Below are 19,916 nucleotides of genomic sequence, written 5' to 3'. Positions count from 1 at the left end.
TGCATAAAATGCGTATATTGGCTTCTCATTAGAGTATGGAAACGTTACAATAAGAACTGTACCGTGAGCGTAAAGCATACAACTACCGATGATGTAACATTTTCACGACATACTTATATCGACTTTATAATAATAGTGATACTGTATTTCGCCCATTTGAAACCTAAGCATTTAGTAAGCGTAATGTGCCAAAAGATTCATTGAATGCTTTGCGTTGAAATAACTCGTTTCTTTTACGCGTTTTTGTATACTTCATGATCAATAAATGAATCGATTCTCCATGTCCTGTTGCTAAAAAAAAAACAGTGGAATATACTTTCTCTCTTGATGGAATACATTTTGGGGAAACAGGATTTTATCACTAACCATTATGATTATACTGACTACACTAAAGGGAAAAAAAAAGAACTTGTGTGCCTTTTAATATTTACATTATTTCTTGAAGTTGACGGAGTTATATGTAGATGTAAATGGCGTATGAAGAGTATGCAAAAACAGTGGTATTTCCCTGTGATGTATAGAAATGTGTAACTTTATAACGGCATTGTACATTTCATTCAGTTCAGAAAAAGTGGATGGATTATAAATTCTTCCTTTCGATTGAACTAATCTAAATTCTATCCGTGGTTGATTTCCATGGTAATGACTCAATCTACACACGCGTACATTCTACTGTATAAGTATATAAAAAGTATAACAATTTAACATTATGTTGTGTCAATAAGTGGTCTATCAATTGTACAGATTCCCGGTTATTGTTTCGAATGTGACAAAATTACACGTAGATCTCATTATTATTGTTATATGATGAATATACATGTTTATCACAAGTCCTTCATCAAAAGAGTGGTGTTAAAAAATAAAGAGGGGGGGGGGGAACAATTATAGCTACTCAACTGCTTAAATGCATATAATGCGATATCAATACAATAAATAATACATATATTCAGGATTGTTTTTCTTTCTTTTGGTGTTGTTGCTATATATGATATTGTTTTATATAATGTTAAGTTGCCTTTATTTTGCTTATATTACATGTACTTAAATTTGGTATACCGCGATGGTAGTTAGTGTATCTTCTGTTAATGCCGTATAATAGCCAAACGGGGATTTGTTCTCTGAAAGTTTGTATCTAAATGCTCATATAAGGATAAAAGGGTACGAGTTGTCACTTTATTATCTCATAGAATGTTCATTTTATCTTATTTGGCTTGTATGTATTGCTTAAATTCAGTATACCGCTGTGATAAGGGATCAATATGTTTTTGTCTATTCCGCCTCATAGGAAGACGGGAATTTCATGTTCTCGGAAAATTGGAATCTCAATGATCATACAAGGAAAAAAGTACGAGTACATGTATCATGAATGACAAAGCGATGTGTTCAGTACAACTATCTCTATCAGCACTCAGCTATCGGTGAAAACAGCCGAATGTTACTCTGTTGAAATTCACATGTTTCTATTCTCTAGATAATATTCAATTGCGTACTTTCAAAAGTCATGATTTCAGCTCCTCTTTTTTGGTGAAATAAAAATGTGACAAAACCCTCGCACTTCATTCTTGTAGCGTGTTTATCTTTCCAACGTGATGTAGGAGTATCAAATATATGTGAAAGGTGACACAAGGTTTATTTAAAGGTGACCCATGCAATGCTCATGTACATTGTGCAGATCTGTATCAGCAAAACTGTCGACTGTTTGATCAAAATAAATATATATATATTTTAGAATTATCTCATATTTTACCACAGCCTGATAAGCCCCGCCTATACAAATCCCCAAATCTTTTTGTGCATGCCTCTTTTGATATCACAGCAAGCTGAAATGAGCATAATACTCAAAGGATTGTGCATTTTACCGTACATAGGTGCACTTGCAATAGCGACGTCACAGGCTTTTATACAATATCATCTAACACTATTTCTTGTCGGCCGATACTGGAACCTGTCTGACATATCAGTGGCTGTTGAAGTTGTGAGTGTAAACACTGATTGTTGACATTTACCGAAGATGCGAAGGTTAAGGCTTGCAATAAAATGCAGATTCCCATGCAATGATACCGACGAGACCGATACGAGACCGACAACACACCGCATGATACATTCCATTCTCACAATCGATTGATTTGATTGCGTGGTTGCTTTTATTCATATTTCAGGAAAAAATAACAAAGCGTAATACATTTTACAAAACATTTACATATCTTTAAGTAATATAGAAATAAATAATACTGAATCGTATTAATTAATAACATGAAAAAACGTTCTATAGATCATTAAAGGTATAGACCAGTTTTGGAAACGCTTCCCTCTCAAAAAATGAAATGGAAGCTCTTATTACCAATCGTGTGAAAGAATATGTTTTGACTAATACGTGATGATACATATTTTGCCGGGAAATCGCCTACTAATTGAGATATTTGGTAAATTATCATATCGATCCGACCTGGATAGATATCGCGAATGCACTTCCACATTGAACATTTGGGCATATATTTCTGATTTTTTTTTGCGTACTTAGGTTGAAGTATTGCCATCTAAACCTCTGAAGGCAATATTAAAACAATATTGAATGGATATTTTGCATCCAAAACCCTTGAACCGCAATTTTAACAATACCGGTCTATATCTTTAAATATAAAAAATTGCAAGTGAACCTTCTTAAAAGTTTAAGGCTTAATGCGTGTAGGTTCACTGAATTACACTACTGACTTATATACAGGAAAAAAAGAAAAAGAATATACATACGCTAGGCTGAGACATAAAGATAAATGAAACAAAATACAACATGTTACAGTGGGGGAGAGAGATAGAAAAAAAGGGATAGATAAGTGGATAGATAGGTTGATATAATAGATATTTAGGTGAGGGGATAGATAGAGATAGCGAGAGAGAAATCGATGTCTCCGAGACAACACTTTGGATCGGCTGTGCAGACCAACTGTATCACAAAATGGGACTTACCAATTTATTTTGTTCAGGTATTTTTAAGGAAAACATAAATATACACATGGCACAAATAAACATGTACTTGCTTGGTACCATAGGATGTGCTCACATGAGAAGTGCTGAATAGCACATTTCGTACCCCGCGAAGTTGTGAGTCATGCATGCCTGCCCAGACGATGCTTTGCTGGAGTAAATGTGTGACTGTGTTGTCAACATCATACGTTGTCCAGGTAACATTGTTCTCTTGTTCAGACTCACTTTGTGTATATAATTTTGTAATTTAATTTAAAAAAATGATCACGAGCGGCTAATACAGTTTAAATGCTGGCGAATAAAGGTTCTCCGCTAAAGAGGGGGAGGGGGGGGGGGTACAGTGTCAAAAGTGCTTACCAGCAAAATTGCTTACATAACATACAGACCAATAAACAAAAAACAATGAAGGCCCGGCGCACACTACACGATATGTGATCAGATTTGGGAAGAATTTGCAATAGCATTTGATATGAATATATAAGCTTGTAAAATCTGAATTAGCGAGGATCTGGATAGTCATATGATTGATAAAATCTCAGTTTCCAGGGCCAAGCTGGCTAGGTCTTGCCAGAGACGAGCCAGGCATAACATCAGATGATGTATGAAAAATGCATTTCATCTAAAGCCATGTTATTATGCTTCTATAATGATGATCTCAAAGTATGTAAAACAATTTATACCAAAAGTTTTAATAATAGGCGGATAATTTTTATTTTCTTATTAGAAACAATGATAACAGTCACAGGCTGAGTAGGAGACTAATTTTGGAACGCTCTGGTTGACCGCGGAAATTCCCCGTTTCTTGAAATACAGAGTGAGTCAGAAAAAGTGTCCCTATATTTCTTGCATTGTCTATTTCCAATTTTCTGTCTAACTTCCATCATTAAAAGAATCTCCTCTGTCATCCATTTGTTCCTTCTTTTTCTTTCTTTTTTCGGCACATACTCTCCCGCTGTTTCTACCAGAATATTTCTCATCGTCTCCCACGTGCTTTCTTCACCTTCATCTATGAGCAACTTAAACCTATTCTTTACTTGTACAGTATATTCTTGACGTATGTCCGGTTTACTCAGCTGTTTAAAATCCAATATTTTCACAACTTTTGGTCTCTTGAGTTTCTTTAATTTGCACTGAAGTGTATATATCACCGGCACATGATCACTCCCGCAGTCAGGCCCTGGATATGTTTTTGATTGTTTCACTGCTCTTTTAAATCTACTATTTATGGTAATATAGTCCATCTGGTTTCTGACGATGTCGCCAGGACTCTTCCAAGTGTTAACTCGTCTAGGGTGTTCTTTCATTCTTTGAACCAAGTATTAGTGATGACCATGTTCTCCCCTCACACCATTGAACCCATCTGTCCCCTCGTTCATTTCGTTCACCAATTCCATGCGGACATACTGCTTTGCCCTCTGTACCATGACCGACTTTAGCGTTCGGGTCTCCCAGGACAATGACAATGTCATTCGATTTGCACTGAGATTTAGCTTTATCTAAGGAATCATAAAAGGTTTCAATAACTTCGTCAGCACTATCTGCCGCTGGTGCATAAACCACTATGATTGAGATGTTAAAAAGGTGTCCCTGTAATTTCACAAGGAGCACCCTATTACTTACACACCAGTGTCCCAACACACTATTTGAGATATCTGGATCCATCAGTAACCCAACATCTCTTTCATGCTTTTCACCGCCTGCATAAATCAATCTGTACTCATCTATCACAAAGTCGCCGTTATTCAGCCATCTTGCTTCATTTAGTCCCAATATGTTGACATTTAGCCTCATCATCTCTTGTTTAACATTTTCCAGCTTGCCGCTCTGATACGGTGTTCTCACATTCCATGTTCCAACTCTGATGGTATTCCTATTGCGAACAGTAGCTGGCTGACGGTCGGGGCCCACCTGTCGCCCATGGGACACCCTACCGGGCGAGGTGCTTGTCCCTTGAGGTAGACGAGCCCCCTTCACGCCTTTGCCTTTTGCTTTAGAGTTGTGGTTCATCATGATTGTTCTTGGAATAATAGTGAAGTGGTTTTCCGTTGCCTTTTTCACCTTTTTTCACAATAGACTTCAGTAAGGCGTTTGACCACGTTAATCACGCGATTGTGATCCAGAAGCTGATTGGGTTAGGAGTAGATCGCTCTATCATCCCTACTTTATGTAGCTTGTTGTTTTAGAGAACGCAAACTGTCCGCTACCATGGAACAACCTCCCAGGAGAGATCCATCACTTGTGGAGTGCCGCAGGGAACACGTTTGGGCCCGGTACTTTTTTTGGTATTGGCCAACGATGCTGCACAGATGACTGAGAACTGCTGGAAGTACGTAGATGACCTAACTTTGTTGGAGGTCATTAACAAATTTCAACCGTCCCAATTACAGTGTCACGTCGATTGCCTTACTAGTTGGTGTCAGGAAAATGATGTTATCCCGAATGCCGCTATGTGCAAGGCTATGCAAGTCTCCTTTCTCCGAACTCCACAGCATCCTCCTGATCTGCTCATCGACTCAGCTAGCCTGGAGATTGTTTCCGCGATTAAGTTGTTCGAGGTCATCATCCAATCTAACCTCAAGTGGGATCAACAATTCGATCGCATCATCTCAAACGCGTCGAGGAGATTGTTCATCATCAATTAGTTAAAAAGGAATGGGGTCAACACACAAGATTTGGTGACAATCTATCAGCTCTACATTCGCCCGGTACTGGAGTTTGCGGCCCCCGTTTGGACTGGTATAACGAAGGCTCAGGCTGAAACCATCGAACGTATTCAAAAGCGAGCCTTGAGGATAATCGTTTACCCAAATTTACTGCCATATAGTGAACTCCTAAAAACTTTAAAACCAGAATCCCTTAGTAATAGGCGTCTCGAACTAGCAACTAAATTTGCCAAATCAGTTTTAACCTCTCCTGACCATCGCCATCTCTTGCCACAAAGTAGAGAATCAATCACTGGTCGCAATCTTCGGAACTCTACACACATGACATTACCTCGTATACGAACTGAAAAGACGCATGCTTTCTCCATTCTTACTTCATACAACTTCTGAATTCAACTTCTTTAGTTATGCCCTCATATGTTTGCCCTTGCTTGTACCGTTTGTATCCTGTATACCATTTTGAATTTTTAAATGTTAATTGATTAATACATAATGATTATGTCAAGTAATAGTATTGTGATCTCTCAAAGCTGTTTTTTATTTGTTTTTAATTTGAATTCCAAGTCCTTTCACTAGCAGTGATAGAATTATATGTAATTATTATGGTAATTGTATATAATTATTTATGGTATATTTTAAAAACGTTGTGTACTTCTCAGTATTTTGTTCGTGCTCAAATTTTGGACGGTTTATGTTTCATGAAATCACCTCTTTGGCTTTTGATTTGTAATTACTAATGTATAATTATACCCTTCACCCCAGTTAGTACTGATGGTTTAAACTTTAAATACATTGTACTACTTTACATACTTTTATCACTTTGAATTGGTAGAACCCTGTTTATTTTATTTAGTACTAATTTAATTTGTTTTGAATTTGAATTTTAAGTCCATCAACCAATTAGCTCTTTCACGTTTCATGTGATAACCTTTTATACTAGAATCCATTAATATATTATTATTTAGTGTTAAATTAAATCTTATTGTGTTTTCACTAGCAATGATAGAATTATATATAATTATTTTTGCTGTATTCTATAAAAACGTTATATTCTTCATAGTATTTTGCTCTTGCTCAGACTTTGGACGGTTTATTTATTATTTATTAACTCACCTCTGTTGATTTTGATATGTAATTGTTATTTATAGTACGTTTAGATGTCAAGGATATAATGTGCTATTTCTTGCTGAACTTCTTATGTTTTTAACATTGTAATTTGATTTAGTAGGGTATATATTAAGTCTCTGTTTTTTTTTTTTTTTTTTTTTTTTTTTTTTTTTTTTACTTATTAATGATTTAATTTATCCACGTGTTTTTTACCTTGTTATATTTTTTTGTTATGCATTTTATATTGTAAACTGACTTATTTAGTCTTCAGACTTTTGAATTGAGTTTTATATCATTGGTATTGAGTTTAACAAAAAAAAATCAGGATTAAATTCTACACACCACTGATGTTGAAAGAAATGGTGTTGGATTTTTTAACACCAAAACTAAGATTGAACTTTAACACCAAGTTGAAATAATGGTGTTAGATTTTAACACCAATAGCGGGATTACTTCAACACCAAGAGTGGAATTGAACTGTTTACTTACAAACCTTGGTGTTAAATAACACCAGCTGGTGTTTTCCGATATAGATACCAGGAAAGTGTTAAAATTAACACCCATGGTGTTAAATTTCACACCCTTGTTTTTGCAGTGTACAAATACAATACAATACCGTAAGAACATAGAACGCGTTTTAGTCATCAAATATGGAGCATAAAATTAAATTATTACATGGAAATTATTCTTTCAAATGCTGCTGCAAAGAGTAGTCATTTACGTTTGATTATCACAGTGATGTTGAGAATTATCCGACTGTAATTGTTGTTCCTTCCATATTACTAATCAGTAATTTTTTTCCTCAATGCCAATATCAATTAATAATACAAGAAATAGTGTAAGTAGAAGTGTTATAAAAATATCAGTAATTTTACTTCGAGACTTTATCATTGTCCATAAAAGATACTTTGATGTTAGGATAATGCTTAATAATCCATTCTTGACCGCCTAATTTTAATATAATCAAATGATGTGTTCATGGATGTGTTTGAGGTTGCTTAGTTTGATCAGCCTTTGGTATTTGTAGTGGTGCACGTTGTGCCTCTAACTTGCGTTTTGTTGATAGGTGATACAAACTGTACGTATCACTTCTTGATTTCGTCAAGATTTATATTTAGGGTAAATCCATTTTATTAATTTACCTTAAATTAGGTAGAACATGACGGGTAGAGCATTTCATGAAATAAGATGAAATTGTGTAAATGCATTCTTTATTATGTCAATTAGGGTCAAAGGTGTAACTGCCTATTGTACAGAATCAATGGTTATGTTGTCTTAATCCATATTCCTTAGATCCATAATGATCAATGCTTCAAAACTTGGCATATACAGAGTGAGTCAAAAAAAAGTTTACACCTAGAAAATTGTGAATTATTTAAAAAATCATAGATGAACATTAAACTGTTATACAGCTTATGAAAGAGTGTTTAATCCCAAATCATTTGGTACCATTTTTGTGTGGTATGTGTTCATGCTTGGATGAACAGGTGGCATTGTTTGCGAGAGTGCAAAAATCGACTTGCGCCAAAGTGATGCCTTCAGTATGTATTATGTTGGGATTAGCGGAGTGAGAGAATGGATTGAATGTATCAAATGAAATGCATTGCTTATGTTTTTTGCAAAGGGCAAAGTCACACACACCCACACACACGCGCATAAATGTTCATTGATATTTGATATTCGATATTTGATATGTGTGGCATGATTAATTTTGTTAGGGGTGTTATTTGGATCTGCAAAGACCGAATTAATACCCAAATCCCAATTGTTTTATTCAAACATCACACAGGCAACTTTGGCGCAATTCGATTTTTGCACTCTCGCAAACATTGTCTCCTGTTCATCCAAATGATTTGGGATAAAACACTCTTTCATAAGACATATAACAGTTTAATGTTCATCGATGATTTTTTGAATAATTAGCAATTTTCTAGGTGTAAACTTTTTTGTGACTCACTCTGTAGATAGACCATCATGGTCAATATGTTTTTCATTATATAAATTAGAATACGTATCACCTTATTTGTCAAGTGACAAATTCAAGTCTAGTTTCTAATTAAATTTGTTCAACTTATTCTGCTCTCAATTCGTGAAATACACATTGTGGTTTATATCGGTTTAATCAAAGCATACCCTTTTGGGTTTACTGCTTGTTGACCCATTGTTTAGAAAACCTTCTGTAATATCTTCTACGTCTTGCACACCCTGTGAATGATGTGGATATCGGCAAATGGATCAATCAAAATTTCAGCCAATCAATAGAAATATGGTCTCGTCTTTAAATTCATTGTTGGCAATTTTATTACATTGTTTTAAAATGGGTTATTCTATCATTGTAAAATCATTCTCCACGGGGTTCTAGTGTGGGCGGGGGTGGGGGTGTAGGGGCAAGTTACTTCTTGTGTAAAGTTCCCAGCTATCGTGATATTGCTTTTCTAACCGTCCAAATGTAATCAAATCATGGGCGATATTTTTTTCCATAACACTCCATTAGCTGTCAGTCCATGGTGCATCCAATCCGGCATCAGATTAATTTACTGAAAATATCAAACTCAAAAACTTGTCGACAGAGATTTTGCGGCTGGGCGAGGGGGAAGGTATACATGTCAATATACCCTTCGGCCGACACCCTTGACATTGGTGGTTTTGCCTTCGTTCTTTATTGATAAGACATTTTGTGATTCTGTGTAATTCGATAGGTCTGAAAAGGGGCTTTGTTTACGATCATGTTTACAAATATTGGGCAAATTTACGACATAATTTGAATAAAATCAATCCTATTTTGTTTAATGCTGCAGTATTTCATGCTTTATTAGAGAACAAAAAAATGTTTTCTGAATTTCTAGGAAAGAACAAAATACGGGTAATCGTCCATGACTTTTATGATATGAGAAAAACAGCTCAGCCATCTCGCATGGGTTCATTCAGGCAGGCGCGGATCCAGGATTTCTTAGGGGGGGGGGGGGACAAATTTGAAATTATGCGAACCAAATATTGGTACGTAATGGTGACCAGCATTGACGTAATGGAGGGGGTGCAGGGAGGGGCGATTTCCCCCTCCCTCCTCCGCAAAGCGCCGAAGCTTTGAAGTTTCATTAAATTATTAGAGAAAGTAGACGATTCGTTGTACCATTCTCGAAAATAATCCTCGTCTGAATCGTCGGTAGCTTTGACACCCTCATTTAGTTATTAGAGAAACAAGACGATTCGTTGTACCGTTCTCGACTCTTAATCCTCGTCTGAATTCAGTTCCCTACCCCCTCCCGCGCGAAGCGCGAAAGCTTTGACATTTCATTTAGTTATTAGAGAAACAAGACGATTCGTTTTACCGTTCTCGAAAATAATCCTCCTCGATTTCAGTTTCCCCCCTCCCGCACGAAGTGCGAAAGCTTTTACCTTACATCAAATCATTGGGGAAAGAAAGCGATTTGTTGTACCGTTCTCGACTCTTAATCCTCGTCTGCATTAGTTTTCCCCGAAGCACGGAAGCTTTGACATTTCATTTAATTATTAGAGAAACAAGACGGTTCGTTGTACCGTTCTCGAAAATAATTTCGAAAATAAGATCTGAATTCGGTTTACCCACCCCTCCCGCGCGAAGCGCGGAAGTTTTTACTTTTCATTAAATCATTAGAGAAAGATGACGATTTGTTGTACCGTTCTAGACTCTTTATCCTCGTTTGAATTCAGTTTCCCCCTCTCGCGCAAAGCGCGGAAGCTTTAATATTTCATTAAATTATCAGAGAAAGAAGACGATTCGTTGTACCGTTTTTGACTCTTAATCCTTGTCTGAATTTCAAACTTTTTTTGTCTGCTTCTTTTTCTTCCTACGTCCTCTTCTTTTTCTTTCCTTTCTTTTTTTGGCCGGCGTTTTTTTTTGGGGGGGGGGGCCGCCCCCACCGCCCCCTGGCTAGGCGCCTGCGGTCAGATGAACATATTTTGATACCTTGACGCCCCCGGAAACTCGGGGGTTTAAGGCTATAAATTACGGTCAGATTAGCATTCAGGGGCCCGCCTTAGGACCCCTGGTTGGGTCGAGGGTGCGAAAACCCCTGAATCTCAGGGGTTTTAGGCATTTGATTACGGTCAGATGAACATATTTTTATACCTTATTTGTGACACTGGCAGGACACTGATTGGCGTGAGGTCCAGCGGGCGGGGCCCACAGAAGCTCAGGGGTTTAGGCATTTGATTATGGTCAGATGAACATATTTTTATACTTTATTTGTGACACTAGCAGGACACTGATTGGCGTAAGGTCCAACGGGCGGAGCCCCCAGAAGCTCGAGGGTTACGGTCAGGTGAGTATCAAGGGGCCCGCCTTAGGGCCCTTGGTTTGGTCCCGGAGGCAGGTTCTAGGCGTTTAATTACCGTCAGATGAGCATTTTTGATACCTTCTTTTGTTGTGACACGGGCAGTTAACTATTCTTTCTTTCTTGCTCTCTTTCTTTCTATTTCTCTTTTAATATTTCTTTTTCAAAAAAGTGTGGGGGGGGGGGAGGGAGCTGGAGGCTCCCGATCCCCGCCGTTCCGCGGTCCTTGACATGTAGGCATCTCAAGAAGCATATTTCTTGCCTGGCTGTAAATTTAAGCATTTTTCATTTTACAACAAACGTATAAAAAAGTATAATTTACTAAAAAGTGAGGAAAAAGCTCTGAAAATTATGTCATTTCAGCATTATGTGTAAACCACCGTTAAGGAATTAGAAATAAACCATGTTTAAATGTTATTTCTCCCGAGCCCCCTCCCCGATCAGTACGCCAGTGCCCCGCCCCCTCCCTGATCTACACTTTGTTGGCGGAAAAATCGCAACTGATCTCCTCTACCTTGCTTCTTTCTCTTTTTTCTTTCCCTTTCTCTCCTCTTTCCCTTCCCTTCCTTCTCTGTCTCTTTTAGGTTTGCTGGGGGCGGGAGGCAAGGTCCTTTAGGCCCCCAGCCTTCTCCATACGTTGTTGTTAACCGCAAATGATCTATTTCCCCTTCTTTTTACCCTTTTTTTCCTCTTCCTCTCTTTCGGTCCATTTTACCTCTCCTTTTTTCCTTTTCCTTCCTTCTCTCTTTTTTTTAAGCGGGGGCGGGGAATGCAAGGGACTTTTGTCCCACCCCACCCCGATCCACAACTTCTTGGCGTCATAATTGCAACTGATACCCCCTTCTTTTCTTTTCTTCTTTCTCAATTTTCCTTCCCTTTATCCACTCTTTTCCTTATTTCTTTCCATTTCCTTCCTTCTCTCTTATTTTTTGATTGGGGGGGGGGGGGAGGGAGGCAACAGCCTGGGAGTTCCTGAAGAATGCGTCAAAATTTCCCGAAGAATCGATGGAAGAATTGAATGACGATCCAAGCTTATCTACAGCTACAAGGAAAGGGATTGGTAATTATGGAAAAAGGACGTCTTACTGTAAGTAAACTATGGACAAAATCAATTTTTCTGCTGTGATTTTCTTTTAGTTCTGTATATGTAATTCAAAGACGAACGCTAACAAAAATAGCCCATGAAATGTCAAAGATTTATAAAAACTAATTTAATCGTTATTCAGCCTAAACCCTCATCCACCGACGACATAACGAATCCTGAAAAACCGTGTTTGGGTACTTTCAGCAAGCTAGAGTTTGATGTTACGATTTATTGCCAGTCATTTCATTTAGCGTATGATGACAGTCACTGGAATGTTCAAGGAATCATTAAATAACGTTAATTAGCATATTCTGTCCCATGCCGAACTGGGGTGTAGACTTTATCTGAAATCATTCCATTCAATTTGCACTATGTATTTGTCGGCCTATATACCTATTTGTAAATGTTTTTTTTATGTTAGGTAGGTAAAACAAATTCCAACTAGAAAACGTAAATGTGCTTGTTGAGCATATATTTATGTTAAATTTAAATACAATTTAATTACAACATGAAATACTGCACCACTCTTGTACTCAAATCGAACGAGAAAGAAGTTTGCTTTTGCGGTATGATAACATTTTTAGCAATATCTCGATTTTCACATTGGTTTATTCTTACTTTATCCATTGTCATATATGATTATAAACATCTTATCACTACAAGTATTGTATCAGCACAGGTTATTTGTACTTTCACTTTAAAATATTCACATCATAAATGCCATTTATTGTATTTTAAAAAAAAGAATACAAATCAACGTGTAGCTGCACGTTGATTTGTATTCTTTCTTTTTTTCTCGATAATTCATGACTGTGCGCAGCGGGCGCTAGGGTACGTCGACGCCCCAACATAAACAAAAAAACAAAGGAAATGCAATAAACTTTCAATAATTCATTGCATTTTGCCCCGACCCCCAACATAAAAAAATCTTCTATGTGGGCATGCCTTGAACCATAATGCATGGCCCTACAGAGGAATTCTTCCTGTTGGGGACTGGGGGAAAATGCAATGAATTATTGAAAATTTATTGCATTTTCTTTGTTTTTTTTGTTTTTGTGGGGGCTTCGACGTACCCTGGCGCCCGCTGCATACAGTCATGATTCATTGGCTAAGCAATGGCCTCGTAACTGTGAGCCCCCAGGATCAAAACCGTGTCGATGTGCTATATTAGGGCCCTTTTATGAGGCATTAATCCCCATTACTGTCAGTTATGACTTGAGGACGTAGGTCCCCTAGTTGATTAGCATAGTATCACACACATGCTTTAGCAGTCACGCAAAACAAACACTCCCCAATTGTCATCCAATAAAATCTGAGAATGTATACTATTATCTAGATCTATTATGAATAAATCAATGTCAAAATCATTCAATAAATTGGGGTAAAAAAATTATTCCACCATTATGACCAACAGTGTATAAGTAGAAGTATCATGTTCAGTAGTACAAGTACAGAATAGTAAAGTTGATGTTTGAATATTAGAATAGGCTCATATGAAATTAGCTTTTGAAGTCAGATATATTCGTGCAACGATCGTCATACGGAATTTTCAGTTTACATGACACTCATTACACGAATATATATCATGGTCATCTATTTGTCTACACATTCCTATCTAACACCCTCCCCTATATCATCATCATACTATATTTAGCCTGCATTTATATTGGAAAAACAAGCTGTAGTCTCCCATTTAAGATTTAAGATTAAACATGAAACATGAAACACAGTGGCGTAATGAGCAAACCGTTCTTACATGCAGGCCCCGCTGAACGTTTTCAAAGTGGGGTCTAGGGCAAAGCCCCGGCGGGGGTCAAGGGGCGGAGCCGTCGAAGCTCATGTGATATTGGGATCAGTGGCGGATCCAGGAACTTACCGGGGACACAAAATGGCAGGGGGTGAAATATATGTAAAACGATGAAGCGACAGAGCGAGGCTTTTAGCGTCGAGGGAGCAGAGCGACCAAGCGGGGTGGGTCTGGGAGGGGGTTCTGACCCCCTCCCAGTGTAGGAACCATCTTCAATTTTAGAACCACATTAGACGTATTTTCAGGCACTTCCTAGAGTAATATGACGTAAACTTGCTTTCTCCTACTTTCTCCAAGAGTAGGGATCTTTTGCAATTTGATGACCACATTTGGCGCTTTAATGTCTACCGGCACTTTCTGGAAAAAAACGAGGCCTTTTGATTGGTTAGAAGTTATACAAAAGTGATCAGTCAAATCGTGAGACGTTGTATATGCATTGTTGCTGCACAATGTACAAAGACGGTGGTCCGGTTCTTCACCAGTAGTACTTCTAAAAATTATCTCGAGTGTATAAACTGTGTTGTTATCAGGGGCGTCGCTAGACCTTTTTTTATTAGGGGAGGGGGTGTAGAGGCCACTGACTACAGACAAAACTAGCCACCAATTACCGACAAATATATTAATGCCAATGTCCCAATGTCCACAAATTTAACCCTATAAGCTCGGGGACAGGAAGTAAGTTATTTTTTTTCAGTTTTCCCCTCCCGCGCGAAGCGCGGAAGCATTGACACTTCATTAAATTATTAGTGAAAGAAGACGATCCGTTGTACCGTTCTCGACTCTTATATCTTGTTTCGCCCCTCCCGCGCGAAGCACAGAAGTTATGACGGTTCATTTAATTATTAGAGAAAGAAGATGATTCATTGTACCGTTCTCGACTCTTAATCTTTGTCTGAATTCAGTTCCCCCCGGAAGCTTTGACGTTTCAATAATTAATTTTCTTAGGCCTAATCCTTTTCTGAATTCATTTTCGCCCATCCCGCGCGAAGCGCGGAAGCTTTCACGTGTCATTAAACTATAAGAGAAAGAAGACGATTCGTTGTATCGTGTCCTTGTCTGAATTCAGTTTCCCCCCCTACCGCGCGAAACGCGGAAGCATTGACGTTTCATTTAATTATTACTCTTTATATAGTCTGAAATCAGTTGCCCCAAACCCGCGCGAAGGGCGTAAACTTTGCCTTTTCATTAAATTATTAGAGAAAGAAGACGATTCGTTGTACCTTCTCTACTGTTAATCCTTGTCTGAATTCAGTTTCCCCACTGGGCCACTTAACGGTCCACGTGGAGTGTTACATGATGTACGTTCGTTCGCAAATCTGTGCACGCACAGCCCGGGTGATGGGTAGCATGGGCTTATGCCGAATGGATGGGTAGTGTCGCGTCGCGTTGACTTGAACGCTACCATTCGTCCAAAGCAGATTAATAAGAATTAAATCATTAATAAATTCAATAAATATCTAAAACTGTCAAATAAAAATAATATCCATTTCTTTCTATGTATAGAATCCACTTTTTGATTTAAATTAGTCATGCATAATATTCTTTACAAATGAAATAACATAAATAAATTACGGAGCAAGCCTACCGCCTTAATGCACCCTTTCGGGATAAACGGGCGTAATTGGGGGAGGGGGGGGGGGGGGCTTTCTGAATTCCATACATAGAAAGAAATGGATATTTTTGTTTGTTCATTTAAAAAATAAACGACTGATATGCAAGACTGGGTAAACACCTTCATTTGACTTTTTAAATATCAAAGTAAATTATTTGATTGTGCTTCTTGTTATTTATTATTTCAATTATTATAAACGCCTGATCTGCAAGACAGTGTCGATGTGATTTATAAGTGCCCTTTTGTGGGGCATTAATCCTCATTACTGTCATTTATTGACTTAATGGCGTAGGTACCCTAGTTAATAAGCGTAGTAGCATACACATGCTTTAGCAGTCACGCAAAACAAACACTGGCAAATTATTATTCAATAAAATATGAAAATAGTTTTATTTAATTTTTAATTTGATTGTATATTGATTATTTGAATTTAAATGACTTAAATTTATATTCCTTAAATTCTTTTATAAACGACTGATGTGGAAGACAAGTCAACGCACCCTTTTGGCCAAACCCGGGGGGTGGGGGCTTTGGACGAATGGTCGCGTCCAAATCAACGCGACGCGACGCTACCCACCAGTTCGGCATAAGCCGGTAGCTTGTTTCTCCGGCGTCATTTTTTTCTGCAGCACAGATTGGGGCTTTAAAAAAAAGAGGTTTTGATTTGACCCTAATCCTAACCCCAACCCTAAACTTTCCCATAGACTCAACACGCACCTAACCCCAATCTGTGCCGCCGAAAAGAATAATGCCTCCCGGCAGTACTTGTCGCAGTAGCTTCTGGAAAGGAATTTTCTACTAGTTTTACTGTTTAATAGTGGCCACTAATTGGCCCATTAGTGACTTTAAAAAGAATATGCTCTTCCGGGCTATTTGGGAATGTGTCAGTTTGCAACAGAAATGGCGCGCATTTTGTTGAACATTTATAAATCACTTGTATGGAATTGAAAATAAGTCATTGTTTTAATGTTATTTGTGGGCACAAGCGCCCCCTCCAAGCCCCCCCCCCCCCCCCCCACCACCAGTACGCCAGTGATGAAACAGCAACAACTGCGAGAAATACAACATTGCAGACTGAACGAAGGCTATGCGTATTTGGGAATTCCCAGTGACCTTTCGTCGTAGGGGAATCCCACATTAGGTCATCGATATGACTCTCGCGCAGAGCGGGCACACACACGAAGCCATCCCTCGATTGTGTATGTGCATGGTTTAAGGTGTGTGCATGCAACTGGTAAATAGGTTTTCTTACTTATCTTTATATACGAGGCGGAGAATGGGAGGCCACAGTCGTCATTAGATTCATTCGACTGAGCGTGCAAAAGTAACGGGTGAGTAGACACACCAAAACGTTATATTCTTACGTTGTTATTTGTGTGACGTGACGTTATACATATAATATTTTGCGTATTTACCTCTAGATATAAGACAGCTGCGTAAAAGTTGTGTCCTCTTATCGTATAATCATCATCATCATGTTTCGCAGTAAAATAGATAAATAATAATACATATTATTTCAGAAGACTTTTGTTTTCCTGCTGGTTGTTATGGTATATACGCTCCTCGAATAACCTTGAAGGATTCAGTACATAACGCTAATAAGCATATGGGTATTACGTTCTCAGTGATTAAAAATGTACATGGTTGACTGGTTAACACAAATACTATTGCATGTTCTTTCAAAGTCGGATCACAGTCATTTTGCAGAGTGTGCGATGGGCTTTATGCTACCTAAAATGCTAATATAGAACCAAGCTATTTAGATTTTGTTCTTCTTAATATCTGTTGTGTAGGTCTAACGAAGAAAGTCCCGTTCGGTGGTTCTCACCAGACACTACAAGCTAGCGTGGATGAGCGAAAACTAAATTCATCGAGGGAAGCATCTCCCATAGGACAGCAAAGACCAGGCACATCAAACATGGCGGCAGCGGCACACACCCATAGTTCACCATCGCCTCGTCGTATCTCAATCTCAGTCTGTTCTTCCGCAAACGAGTACAACGTCGAAGGGTTCATGTCCAAGCTTACCGAGTTGCGAGCCGCACAGCCTCATATGATCGCCGATGTCCGTTTCCGTAGCCTACCGTACAACGACATTGATTCATTCAAGTTTCCGTCAAACGACCCCGTTGATGTGATGGTCCTCTGCCATTCGATCCAAAATCGAGGGTTTTCAATCACCAATGTTCTGAACGCTCTCTACGAAAAACACCTGAAATATTGCCGTGATGTAGTTGGTAAGTTAATACTTTTAAATTATGACGTTGTAATTTTGTTATCAGTTCTAGCTCCATCAATTTAGACAGATTTCATGATTGTTCTTTCCCATGTTTATGCATGTTTCATCAAAATTTCTTATCTTGTCTGTTAACTTTTCTTTTTACAATTTAAATTTCATTCGATACGCAGTCATGATATGGATAATTCAAACTTTATCATGAGTGCTATTGGGGCCATGCTAATAATAAAGACGAACTTCCCTCAGGACTGGTTTACCTATAGTTCTAGGATTCTTTCTTGTAAATAATGTTCATTTGCATTCACTCATGAAAGTTGATACTGTAACCTTTAACGTTCATTTAATTTGTCCAAACTCTAATCAGCTTATCTTCGTTTAAGAGTTGCTGGAGACCTCAAATTTAATTATCAGGAAACCGAAATTGGCTGAAAAGAAATCAATGGCCAGAGATTAAAGTTATCAGTGAAACGGTCATGGATCATAATCCATATCTACCTCTTTGTTCCTTCACAATTTTAGGAAAGAAGAAGCTGGCCGTAATTGTTCACGATTTTAGCGACTGCAAAACTAAAACCCTTGATGCCAGGATGGAATCGCTCAGGAGGTCACAACCTTTGACATTTGAACTTGTCGACACCGTGATCATATGCGGAAGCCTGGTGGTCCCTGGCAAAATCGAAATGAGAGATGAAGATATGACACGACTTACACTCTTCTTTGAAGAAGCGCGACTTGAACCCAAAGAGAAAAATTTTGAACATGAATTATTCAAAAGGTTCTTAGTAAACATTGTCAAGGAATTATCATAAGAAACCACCAAGGAATTGAAGGTAGAAGGTAGAAAAATCTTATGTTTTAGATAAGTAAGCGAAAAACGAAGTCGGGTTACCTCATTTAAAGTAGGTTTAGGACTAAATTTTTTCATGTAGGTAAATAAGTTGGTCCAATGGTCTGGTCTCTGGTCTGCCTACAAAAGGTACCGGATTCGAAACCTAGTTTCTTCCAGCAGTTCCAGATGGTGACAGGGCGTCAAAGGTCATTACGCGGACGCGAAATTTGATAATATACGGCATCTGATATATTATATAATACATGTTATTACCGCACCCCCTCATACATAATCATTTATACCCACTCATCACTCACAAAATTACGTGATTTCTTGTCTTAGGCTCTGTTTAGTTGACACTGTATATATGTCAAAGGTCTCGGGTCATTGTACATACGTCAAAAGTAATTGCATATCCTTACATCAAAGGTAATGGATTCCCAACGAGGATGCAGAAATTGATAATAGCTCGCATCTGATACACTTAATAACTGCAAATTTTCCTTATACTTTTGATCTGTTGAATTTACATTGTACATAATTATGAACAGTTTAATCATGCAGATATACAGTAAATAAAGAATGATCTATTTTAGTTTTTGTTAATTTTTAAAACAATTTTTAAGACTTTCATTTGCTTCGCCTGTAATGTAGACTAAATAACGCAATACACGTACCCAGGCGCATACGCCGCGGGGGGGGGGGGGGGGGGTCGAACACCCCGTCAAATTTTTGTATGTGTGTGATTTTTGATGGAACCCCCCCCCCCCCCTCTCTAAATTTTATTTTTTAATTTTAAAAAAAAAGTGACCTTGCCCCCCCCCCCGAAGTCGTTGCGATGGACTCGATTTGATGATATTTTCCTGAAAACATAACGCTTGTGACTGTCACATTGCTGAGATTAAATGTTTTTATTTAAAAAAATATATATTTTTATATTTCTGTATTATTTCAATGTTGATCATGTATTAGGAGCTACATTGCATGAAATGCTTTTCTTGGCTATTCATTTCATTAGAGTATGAAAACGTAACAATTGGAACTGTATCGTGGGCATTAAGCATACCTACCCGTATAAAAATGTGCCCATCTGTTGCCTCATTTAAACGTAAATACAAGAACTATTTAATGAAGGAATTCCTATCGTATGTTTAATTTAATTAGCCTGTACTCATTTGTTTATTTATTTACTACCCATTGTTTTTTTTTTCTCTGTACTTTGTATTATTATCTGAGGACACTGGAGCCCAGCCTTTGAAAGGTCAATGGCCTCTGCTGGC

General features: G+C 38.0%; 1 protein-coding gene across 1 annotated transcript; it reads left to right on the top strand.

Moving 5' to 3' along the window:
- Nucleotides 1-16,742: 16,742 nt before the first annotated feature.
- LOC115923530 lies at nucleotides 16,743-19,338 on the top strand. Its single transcript, XM_030984425.1, has 3 exons — nucleotides 16,743-16,899; nucleotides 17,362-17,805; nucleotides 18,327-19,338. Exons 2-3 carry the CDS (start codon nucleotides 17,487-17,489, stop codon nucleotides 18,614-18,616), a joined length of 609 nt encoding a protein of 202 aa, XP_030840285.1. The 5' UTR covers nucleotides 16,743-16,899; nucleotides 17,362-17,486; the 3' UTR covers nucleotides 18,617-19,338.
- The last annotated feature ends 578 nt before the right edge of the window (nucleotides 19,339-19,916 follow it).

This window comes from Strongylocentrotus purpuratus, unplaced genomic scaffold (genome assembly GCF_000002235.5).
Source record: "Strongylocentrotus purpuratus isolate Spur 01 unplaced genomic scaffold, Spur_5.0 spur5_scaffold_14, whole genome shotgun sequence".
In the NCBI taxonomy this organism is placed as follows: domain Eukaryota; kingdom Metazoa; phylum Echinodermata; class Echinoidea; order Camarodonta; family Strongylocentrotidae; genus Strongylocentrotus; species Strongylocentrotus purpuratus.
This window is presented reverse-complemented; position numbering and strand designations above follow the sequence as displayed.